At 39.1% G+C, this 11,823-nt stretch overlaps 1 protein-coding gene across 5 annotated transcripts; it reads right to left on the bottom strand.

The window, feature by feature from the left end:
- Window positions 1-3,279: 3,279 nt before the first annotated feature.
- LOC131230328 (ATG8-interacting protein 2) lies at window positions 3,280-11,509 on the bottom strand. 5 transcript variants are annotated; one of them, XM_058226197.1, is made up of 4 exons: window positions 11,350-11,509; window positions 7,415-7,844; window positions 6,963-7,288; window positions 3,280-3,571 (listed from the first exon to the last, which is right to left on the bottom strand). In XM_058226197.1, the coding sequence occupies exons 2-4, from the start codon at window positions 7,824-7,826 to the stop codon at window positions 3,464-3,466; spliced, it is 846 nt and encodes a 281-aa protein (XP_058082180.1). In that variant the 5' UTR covers window positions 7,827-7,844; window positions 11,350-11,509; the 3' UTR covers window positions 3,280-3,463. The 5 variants fall into 5 exon arrangements, with proteins under 5 accessions (XP_058082180.1, XP_058082176.1, XP_058082178.1 ...); XM_058226193.1 differs by having other exon boundaries at window positions 6,963-7,844; window positions 11,350-11,508; XM_058226195.1 differs by having other exon boundaries at window positions 6,963-7,841; window positions 11,350-11,492.
- Window positions 11,510-11,823: the final 314 nt, after the last annotated feature.

Genomic DNA, 11,823 nt, shown 5'->3' with positions numbered 1-11,823 from the left:
AATGCCTTGGATTCTGCACAGTTTGGGAGATACAACAAGCTCAGTCATTTCGACCAACAAAGTGCAAGTTTTCTCATAAACAGGGCCGGTTTTATCAGTGGAAGTCGGTCCGACCGAATTGTTTCACTTACGTGGTTTTACGAAAGTCGGGGTATTTAAGTCTTATTTCAATTATGGCTTAAAGAGAGGAGTGTTTTCTCTCATAGGGCAAAGATTTTGCAGGTTAAGTTGATTTTCTACACTTGTAAGGGCTTGGGAATGGACTTTTCTCAAGGACGTAAGAATGGACTTTTCTCGAGGGCTAGGGTTTTCCCTAGTGCGTGCATTATAAAGGGAGATCGGGTTGCTTCTGCAATCGGAGAAAGTGAGCGGTGTAACTTTAAGGTTTTGATTATAGTGGAGATCTATGTTGCTTTGTGTCGTAATTTTTTCCGTAAGAGTTTTCCACGAAAATTATGTATTTGTGATTGTTTGTTTGGTTATTTTCTATTTTGATTGTTCTATTTCCATTGAACATGCTTCCGCAAAGCACATGATTGACCATGATATTTAATCCGAATTTCTAATATCTAGGATTATCCGAATTTGTTGTGGGCTCTTAATTACAACACATTTTAAATATTTTTGATAGATAAGCTAGACTAGGACCAAGGACCAACCTTTGAAGTATAAATCACCTATTGTCGAGCCATGGGCTCAAACCCAGACATAACATAATCATCTCCTTAAAGTTTGTAAATCATACCGCACGTGCATTGACTCAAAGGTCGTCTGGACTTTAGATAAGAGAACTTAAATATAAAATATTTAAGTATGTCTGGTTCAGGTCAAAGGATTTACATTCTCAATGTGATGCGTACGGTACATCCAATCCATCCACATGTGTATCCCTTGATGCTCTCCTAAGGCCCCTCGAAAGAAAAGATTGATTGATCCATAAAATGGGTCCACAATATAGAACGGTTGGGATGGGATGACCATCATTAAAAACCTTTTAGACTGCGTGTGGGGCTTACTGTGATGCATGTAGGACATCCAATCCTTCCATCATATGTGTCCATTGATGCACTCTTTGAAAGCCAATAAAAATAAGCCCTCTCATGTGATTTAAACATTTTGGTAGAATCTACCACTCCAAGCTTTGTGTGGTGCAAATACCAACTTTTGACATAGTAAACACTTAACCAGTTAGGCAAACATACAAAACTGTGTAGATGTAAGCACTTCACTACTTAAAGTCAAACATGACAAAATATAAATCATTTGTGGAAAACTCTTTATATGTGTAAAATGCTTGTGCAGCTGATAACTTTACAAAAATCCATACAACTCTTGATATTACAGCTAGGTGGTAGGGCTGTCCTTGAGATAGTCCTGGTGTTACCATCAGCTCGGATTTTGAAATAGTCAGTCTAGGCCTGTTTGGTTGGCCTTGTTCAAAGGAACAGGGCCAACCCACTTAGGGCGACAAAGTAAAGAAAATGAGAATGGGGCCTTTAGTGCCACTTACAAATAAGTTGGTATCATATATATATATATATATATATATATATAAAACCAACAATTTATATAAACTATGATCTCTACCATGTAAATGACTTTAACTAGATGAACTCTTTATGTGGCACCCAAACATGCCGTGGGAGTAGGGTACGATTATAAAACCATTTTCCTCTTCTTCTTCTTTTTCTATGAAAGGCAGCCATGTTTATATTAGATGGGCAATATATTTGAGGAGGTTAGAAAGGATGGGCAAATATGGTGCTTCAACTGAATTATTGAATAATGATTATATGTCTGGAAATACCATGATATTTTATGATATTTCAAATTCTTTCTTCTTCTTCTTCTTCTTTTGGTGAATGCTGAATTAAGGGAAACCTGCATTTCATGACAAAAGGACCAGATTTCACAACTAATACTAGTCACCTGTATGCATATGCAACTCCACAGTCACATGTAAAGGACACATATGGATAAAACACATGTATCAACATGGGGCTCACAGATGAAGCGCCACCAGAAATCCTGCCTGCCTGAGTGGATGATTCGATGTACTTGGATCAATCTAATCCTTCTAGTTGTTTTCAAATGCTGGATGAAATTTACATTGGACCGAATACATTCCATCCCATGTTCCAAACAGGCCCATGATTGTAAAATCCACTTTAAAAAATAATTGAAAAGAAAAAAAACTTTTTTCTTTTCCCATGAAAACCATGAATTCTTAACAGGCCCTGAGAATATATCGTTTTTCCTGTTTTTTATCATGAAAACCATGATTCCCACCAGGCCTGAGAACATATCCTTTACTCTATTTTCTTTTCCCATGAAAACCATGATTTCTAACCTCCTTTTTCCCTTCACCCTCGCAAACACGCTAACATGCCCCGAATCTTGGATCCCCTTGATTGTTTAAAAGTAGGCAACTGGGGCCCCTCAAGAAACCAAAAGAGGAAAGATGAATTGTATTTTTTTAAATGCAGGGATCCCGGTCATTCATCCAAGTCCACAATCAACGCTTGATGCCTAAAGAATCTCAACCTTTTTCTAACCTTTGGACCCACTGGCATGAAAATACATGGTGGTTTGGGTGAAAACGCAACAATTGGCCTGGGATATTATTAGTCTGAATCATTCAATCCGGACAATATTCTCCATCACATCAACATTCTGGGTGATTGATAAATGAAACCTCGCTTGTTGTGAGAGAGAGAGAGAGAGAGAGAGAGAGAGAGAGAGAGATTATGGTGGTGTTGTTAGTTACTTGTGCATGCATCATGGAAGGTAGCTTAGCCGAGAGGCCAGATTGTCCCTTCATATGGGAAATGGTAGCTCCACCCAGCTGCCGCAAGAACATGGGGTTGCATGAACAGCAGAGCAAAATGGCTTCCCACCTTTTTTCCTCTACAGGTCTCGAGTCCAACCATTTGGACTACAAGTTACCATCAGATCCACCCAGCAGATAACTTCCAACCTTTCTCAGGTGTGTGAGACTTCCAACCTGTGCAATAGGTTGGCCCCTTCATGAGGATTGCCTTGTGCAAAAATCAGCCATATCTGCTCATCAGGTGGGCCACACCATAATGTCTAGCCATTGATAAATAGCAAAATACAAGTGCATGTTACTTGATGAGTGGATGTGGCTGATTTTTGCACCAGGCCATCCTCATAGTGGGGCCAACTTATTCAAAGGGGGGTTGGTCGGACTTGACACTTGTTTATATATGATTTTGTTAGGCTGTAGTTGGCAGGGAAGACATGGCTTGGTCAGACAGATGCAAAAAACCTCAAGCAATTTTAAGTGGTGGGGAAGACGCAGAATTATACAATAACAAATAGCAAACCATCCTCCAAATGTTTCTTCTAAAGACAAAATACAGTGCAAGCGTCTTACAAAGAAGATTGCAGGCAGCAGGCAGCCAACACCTCTCCTGCTGGGTTCTTTTTTTTCGTCATCATCTCAACGCTCAGCATTGGCACTGCTGCCCCGTATAACAGGGCCACGTCGGTGACCACCCACCAGAACGTCTTTAAACCGTGAAATGGGGCCCAGCATCCTGTTTATTTTCTGCCAATGCAAATAGACAACAATCATCATCATCCTATGCATAATAGAATTTCTATCGAAACAATCAAAAGCAGTAGAAATATAAAGCCAGCATCATTGTATCATGTTGGTAAAAAACCGAAAAGCCAATACTCCATAGGATGACATCATGATCTGCATCAGGCATTGTCATGTCAGGGTCACATATCACTTTTAGGTTTTGGAGGCCTTTGGGTTTTATTTGCAATAAAGCATTCCAGGATGAATCAACTGCACACACAAGCAGTTTTGTCGCTTGCCCTGCATCCCCTTCTGCATGCGGACCCATTGTCTTGGAAGCACTGTTTGTCCATGAGGACTCCCCATATCAGTGTGATTGTGAGTTCCAGCTTACCAAGGCCAGTGGGTTCTGTTTTATGTGCCCACCATTGCTAGGAAATCCCGCCAGATGTGTGACCATTCCCATCTGTTTTGTATGAAGATAAAAGGAGAGTTTTCCTCATCAGATCCTTTAAACCCAAGAGGCTAGACATTGTCATCACAGATTTACTTCCAGAAAACTCTTCCATAATCAAGACCAGATGACCGACGAAGAACAGTAGTTTGATTTGAACTTCTGAACGGGCCCATACCACCCATAGCCATAGTTCAAAAAACCTGGAAGACTCGAATCAATGTTCCCTGGATCCGGTCGACTCAAAGACTCATCCCAAACTCTGACACGATATTTAATAATTCTAAATTAAAATATTACAAATACTAATAGATATCTAAAATAATTAGAATTAGCATAAGAATTTTTTTGAGAGATTAGCATAAGAAATATAAAATAGAAAATAGGCAGCGAAAAACTTGTTGGTGAACTGGTTATCCAATTGTCTATTGGGGAAGGTCATACGTTTGATTCCTCCCATCTCTCTACTTTTTTATTAGTATCCTTACAAGTGACTTGTTCGTGTCACCCTGAGTCGCATCAAGTCAACCAAGTGATCAAGTCCAGTCAAGTTAACAAGTCTTCCAGAGTAATGATAGAGTCAGATATAGGACTGAGTTTCCAGGGGGGCTCAGCTCGAAATCTCACCAAGTCGAGTTGAGTCAGCTGAATTATGAGTGAAGTAAGCGAGATTTAGAACTATGTCCACAATACCTCCCACCATCAGGCAACATTAAGGTTTTAAACCATTAATGGTCTTAGTCTTAACCTTATTTTCTGTATTTTTTTTTTTAAAAAAATGGTTAAAGGAATTTTGAACAATGGATTCTTGTCAACAAGGGCAAAATACCTCAGTTGTTTGAGTGAACTCAGCCTAATTTTTGCACAAGGCGGACATCTGTATTAAGGCTATGTTAGGGTTGGCTGCAAGGGAAATAATTCACGGTTTTTGGGATTTCTACTCTTAGCAGAATTTTTCATAAATCATAAAATAATACATATATCACACACAAAAGAGCTCTTCCTCCACAAGACAATGCAAAACAGCCCCATCTCAAGATTTTTGGAAATTCTACAAAGAGTAGAAATGACCACATGCCAAACGCAGCCTCCATCACACAGGAAGAAACCCAATTCAGACCAAGGTCAAGGACTTTTGTCTTAGAATGCAACTTCAAGTTGATTCATAGCAGTATGAACAGAAAGTGTCAAACCTGAAATCCTATCCAAGACTGCAGAAAAGCTCAGAACTGCAACCAACCTAAACAGCCAGTATTGAGGGGAGAGCTATGAAAACAGTTTGTAAGTAACAACAGATATCACGTGGGAAAAGCATCTCAATTACCTAAGGAAAGCCAGCGTCTACCCAGAATGAAGTTGGATAAAGAAATGCATGTACTGCAGCAGAATGCAGCTCTTGCAATTTTTATTTGCAAAAGGTGGAAAGCTATAAAACTCTCGACCACAAAGGGAATCTGATCAAACTTTGATAAAAAGAAAAAAATTATAGAAGACTTTTTTTTGGGGGGGGGGGGGGGGGGGAGGGGGAAGGTAACACTACCAGGGATTGAACCCTGGAACACTCACACACTACACTGTCTCCACCAGCTCATGCAAAGTTGAGAAAATATCAAGGAAGGCAAGAACCAGTTAAGAACAAAGTTCGAGAAGGATTCTAAGGAGTCTTTTGGAAAGAGAAGAGGATGGATGGAATCTCTACACCTTGGTTCCCATGTTGCTTAGAAAGGAAGTAAAGTCCAGATGTGTAGTATAAAGAGTCCAAGTAAAGAGACAAAGAAAAAGCAAGAGACTGGTGGAGAGAAATAGGGAGCAAATATAGAAGTTATATATGCATGGCAGCTAGGCTCTACATCACCAACATCTCTTTTTTGTCTTTTCCTTATTTACATCTTTTTCTCTTTTCCTTAATTTACAATCTCCCTTTTTTCATTTTATTCATGTAATTATCGATACAGAAACTATAAATTTTATTCATGGAAAACGATTGTGTTTAAATACCCAGCTTTCTTTTCTCTTCCCACAATGCATGCATATATATTAAGTACATGGAAATCATTTCAAACATTTTCTTTTTTTGAAAAGTCAAATCATTTCCAACATTTGGTATCAAACTTTTGATTTCTTTTTTCTTTTCTTTTTTTCTCTTTTTTCTTTTCACAGCACTTGATTCATTTCAAACTCAATGATGTATCCTAAATTATGCTTTAGAATCAAGTACAGATCATAAGATTCTTCTTATTTCATTGCTTTTGTACCCTGGTCTTGATATCTTTGTCACTCACGAGATGTATGCATGTATTCACTGGTTAGAGAACCTGGCTGATTCAATCTCCAAATCATTAGGTCCACTCAAAGATTAGGTTGCATTAGGCTATCTATATAAATTTTTAAAATATCAAATGTACAACTCCTAAATTCATCATCATTGCCATCAACTTAGACTTTGGCCAACGGTTTGGGGTCGGCTTTATGATTTCTATATCACCAAGTGCAAGATATGAAATTTAATTCTCATTATTAGAAGTTCGACGACCAGCTGCCCACCTGATGTCAACCCTCTTACTTCAACTGGGGCTCAGGACAGGCTGACGAGTTGCTACCAGGTAGAGTTTCTTCAAGACAGAATATAGCAAAACTGGGAAGAAAGTTATGCTTAGTTAACTACTGCACTACAACAATAAACTTGAAGGAAAAAAAAAAAACTCTAGAACAATCTTTTCCCATTTAAATGGTCAAACTGAGATGTGGAGTGACAGAGTATGCGGATACTGGTGAGCTTCAGACCACATGTTCCAAATGCAATTAAGCAGAACTATTAAAGAACTAATTATACCATGCATACAAATATAGAAGTTGCAAAAATATGAATTTACGAGGTGAAGTTAGAAATAGAACAGTTTACAGCATAGAAAGAAACAAAGACAGCCAATTACATTCATAGGATAGCAACCAACATACCTCATCAGTGATACCGAATTTCCACTTTAGCTGCTGCATCTGCCACCTTTCTTGCTGCCACCGCTGCCCTAGAATTACAAGTCCCATTAAAGTAGCAGCAACTACAACAGACCAAATTGTGTTCGCCTCCTTCGCATGGCTATATAATGCCGCAGCCCTCCTTTTCCACCAAGCTTCACAGGGAAGACCAGACTCGTTGTCTTTATCTTCTTTTATTGCCTTTTGAGGCTTTGAGATATCGGAAGGAGAACCCAAATTTGGGTGAGAAGGATCATCAGGATCAGGAATAATATTGGTCTCAGCAGAGGCAATCGATCCACTTAGATCTGCTTCGGCATGAAAAGAACCAAATTTAGAAGTAGAGTAAATACTCTGCTCTTCTTTTATTAAATTCAGCTCCTCTAGAGCCCTTACTTCTTCATATTCTGTACTGTGACCAGAGAAACTCTTACCCTTTCCATCAAAAAATTGAATCCCATGTAGCTCATCTGCTTCTGATAATCCTTTGATATTCCAATTTTCTTCGCTAGCTTTGTCCAGCCTATCCCCTTCCCCCACACCCAATCCACCTTCCTGGGTGGAATCCACTCCTTCACTCCCAGGTTCATTAAGAATTTCACTGTTGTCAGGCTCCAGCGGAAGATTCTCATGTTGGCTTGGCGGAAATACAAAATGACCGGACATGAACATCGCACTAGAGGATTCCTCTGGATCTGGAGCAGACACCTTATCCTTATCATCATCAGTTGAGTCAGATCCTTTTGGACCAGGCGCTGCCCCATAAGTTGATGCTGTAAGTGACACTACTTCCCAATCATGTCCACGGGAGGAAGTTTCCTCTCCCTCATTCTCCTCATCTGCCATTCTAAAATCCTGGCTCTCCTAAAATTAAATATTAGAAAAAGATCAGCTTTCCAGCTATTTATCTAAGCTAACTGAACTCCACCAAGTAGAGGAAAAAGGTAACTGTCCATGTACCAATCCTTAACCAAAGTGAAATACTGAAATTCCTAAAACAATCAGCTCCATGCTAAAATAATTCAAAAGACCAACTCACGTACAACTGATACATGATGAAATGCAAGGTGAATTAAATTCATACAAACTTCAAATGGACCAAAAGGATTAGATCATTGATTCTCAAATAACCAAACTAACAAGAAAACAAAATCCAATAAATAAACTTTCTGACTTCAAAAGAAAGAATTGATAGAAGACAAAATGGCAACTCTCCTAGAACAAAACTCATCGAAGTGAAAAGAAAAAATTTGGGCCTGTTGGATTTTCCCAACCTCGCTGTAATGCTTGCAAACGGAGCATTATTACTTGTCACCATTGTTTGGCTGAAGGAGGGATTGCTCTCTTGTTTGGCTGAAGGAGGAATTGCTCTCTCGAAAACTGTGTAAATCCTACGTGTTTCTATATGCATAAAAAGTGTGGGGCCCACCATGATGAATATATCATATCCATGCCGTCCATCTGTTCCACAAGCTCATTTTAGGGCATGAGTCCAAAAATGAGGCAAATCAAAAGCCCGAGTGGACCACACCACATGAAATAGCAGTCCTAACGGACCTTAACCATTAAAAGCTTAAAGCCTTGAAACCTTCCTAGGACCCACACTAATGTTTATTTGTCATCCAACCTATTCATAAGGTCATACAGACATGAATAAAGGGAAAACATAAAAATCAGCTTGATCCAAAACTTCTGTGGCAACCAAGAAGTTATCAACAGTAGGCATTTAATTCTCACTGTTTACTGTGGCGTGGTTCACTTGAGCTTTGGATATGCCTCATTCTTGGGCTCATGCCATAAAATGAGCTGATAGAACAGATGGACGGCTAGATATAACATACACATCACGGTCAATGTTTTCGGTAGCACTCGTAGCGCAACTAAAACGCTACATAGCGTATGCAAGTAGCATAACTCCCAGCTAGTGTAAGCTACAAAGCATGTAGCATGTAGCACAAGTAGCACATGCTACCTGAAATCTCCTTTTTAAAGTTTTTCTTCTAATGCTAATTCAACACCTATTTTGAAATGGTGGTGACTCATCCCCATCACACATGGCACTACATTAGATCAATCCAGACCATCCAAACTATGGTCCATATTGTGTATAGAGCACTTAAATCAATATAAACCATCCAAATTGTGGTCCATATTGTGAATTTGTGATGTTTCAATAAATAAATAAAAAGAGGTCACACTTAAAGACGCCTGAAGGCAAAGAGATAGAGATTTTGCATGGAAATAGGTGGTTGATGATCCAAACTCAAAGTGAATAACTCATAGGAATTATGCATTTTGTAAATTTTATCATATTTTTCTATTATTTTAATTAAAAATAAATAAATATCGTGTATGTAGCTTACGATACACATTATAGAGGGTCAAACGCTACGTTATACGCTACACGCTATTTAAAACACTGATCACAATATAATGCAGGGGCATTTTCACATCAAGCTCAAGTGGGGTGGCCTATGGGATGCAGGGACACACTCGGGGCGGGCGGCCCGTGTGTGGTGAGACCCATGTGATGTGGGCCCATGTGAAGTGGGGCCCATGAGGGGGTCGGCAGGGGACCTAACCCATGGGAAGTGGAGTGAGATAAAGTGATTGATTCGCCACGCTCTATCCGTTCGAGCTTTTAGAGCAAGTGGTTACTTGTCATGCATCAAAGTAGTATCAAAGCGGGAGGTCTCGTGTTTGAGACTCCTTACCAAGGGTGATTAATACAGGGACATTCTCACATCGGCCTTTAGTGGGGTGGCCTGTGAGATGCGGGGGCACGCTCGAGGTGGGCGGCCCGTGTGAGGTAGGTGACTCTTGTGAGGCGAGACCCATGTGAAGTGAGGAACACAAGGGGGGTTCGGTCAAGGACCTAACCCATGGGAAGTGGGGCCCGGGCTATGAAATAAAGAGATTGATTCGCCACGCTCTATCAGTTCGAGCTTCTAGAGCAAGCGGTTAGTTGTCCTGCATCACGGTAGGCCCCAGTGTTTTTGCGCCTAAAATCCTTTTCCACCTCCGTTTGGCACCAAAACACCTAACCCGTCAATATCAGCTTTGGAATAAGAGTTGTAATTACCAATGTAAGTAATGATGACTGGTTTACAATGTATTTACATTGTAATTTGGAAATCAAACAGGCCCAAGCAAAATTTACATTGTGTGATGGAAGGCAAGATCAGGAAGTCTCAAAAACCAGATCTAACAAGACAAAATAAGCTCCTATAAATAAGCTTTTTCTGCCGAGGCAATTCAGAAAACAAGAAAGAAATCAACAATGCCAAATCATATGCTGCCGTGTTCAGGAGAATAGCCAAAGTGTTACTACCATGTCCTTCACCAAAAACCAAAGCTCCTACAAGAACACAATCTTATACGGTAATCAGAAGACAATGAAACAAACTAATGCATTCAATTCTTATCAATTACCAGAAACAAGTACACAAGTAATTTCAAAACACAAAAAAAAAAAATAATAATAATAATAAAAATAATAAAAATAAATCGGCCATATAAGATTATCTGACATAACCATTCTATTAAAGCACCACACTACTTCATACAATCTACAGCATCAATCAAAGCAAACTCTTTTTTTCAATGGCTCCCTCAAAACAAAGCATGGCCATCAATTAAAATTAAAATCAAAATCCCAGAAATTCACTCGAAGAAAGTTATTTTTTTTTTTTTAATTCTTTTGAAAAGTTAATTCTCTACACACGAACACAAATTAGCAAAAGAAAATTCTTCGCATAAATCAAGCTTAAAGCGATGCTGAAAACAGAGGAAAAAGCCCAAATGTTCAGAATTTTAAACTTGAGATATTTCTCTGATAGATTAGACAATCTCGCTTGTGATATTCATACAGGTTCATTAACTAATAAATATTCCCAAAAGAAAATCCAATCTTCTCACATCAATCCAAATCTAAAGTGATACTAAATACAGTGAAACACCCGAATTTTCAGAAACTTCATTGAGATATTTCTCTGATAATTCGACAATCTCATGTGAGATACTCATACGGAAATCGAGATATTTCAAACCTAAATCTATCAATACATACACCAATCCTAATGCCTACAGGTGAACAATCAAATCCTAAGAATCCATCCAAAGACCTAAAAATCGAGAATCCGCCGATCGAAATGAACTGAGTGCAAACCCTAGATCTAAAAATCATCTCAACAATCTACAAACCACACGACCTAGAACAGATTTTCCATCCAAGAAATTCGCAAAAATCCAGAAAAAATAAAAATAAATAAAAAGCAATCGACGCGTGTGATTTCTGAAAATTCAATAGATTTTACGGATCCGATCTAGAAAAAGATTTAAAAGATACAGAATCCGATCGAAAAATTACCTAGAAACGATCTTTGATGGTTGATTTCGATGAAAAAAAATGAGATTTCTAGGGTTTCTGATGAAATCCGGAGGAGAGACGATCTGAGAATAAGAAACTGCAGAGACGGCTTTTATAGCCAGATGCCCGGGAAGAGATAATAGAAAACCGCTTGGACCGGTGCCACCTCGGGAGCTGTAAATGGGGTTACCGGTTGTAGCCAGTCATACATGCCTTAGGCCAGGTGCTTAAGAGGAATGGGAAGGCACGGCTTCAGTGGATCCGAGATGCACCGAGGTCGGTGAATCTCTGACTATGGGGCCATATTGATATATTTAAATTACATCCAGTCCGTCCATACGTTTTTAAATATAAATTTTTAGTATTAATAAAAAAATTAATCAGAAAAATATTTTTGTGGACAACACCACAAGAAATAGTGTTGATTAAACTCTCACCATTAAAAACTTCCTAGGGGCCAACGGAATGTTTATT

The sequence above is a fragment of the Magnolia sinica genome, chromosome 17, assembly GCF_029962835.1.
Source record: "Magnolia sinica isolate HGM2019 chromosome 17, MsV1, whole genome shotgun sequence".
NCBI lineage: Eukaryota > Viridiplantae > Streptophyta > Magnoliopsida > Magnoliales > Magnoliaceae > Magnolia > Magnolia sinica.
Note: the sequence above shows the minus strand (reverse complement) of the source record. Positions and strands in the feature narration are given on the sequence as shown.

Excerpts from the sequence above, each read along its gene's own strand:
- LOC131230328 (XM_058226193.1), bottom strand. The coding sequence starts at position 7,826 with ATGGCAGATGAGGAGAATGAGGGAGAGGAAACTTCCTCCCGTGGACAT. Across the intron at positions 3,572-6,962 it reads AATTCGGTATCACTGATGAG|AAAATAAACAGGATGCTGGG; the intron begins GTATGTTGGTTG and ends TTGCATTGGCAG.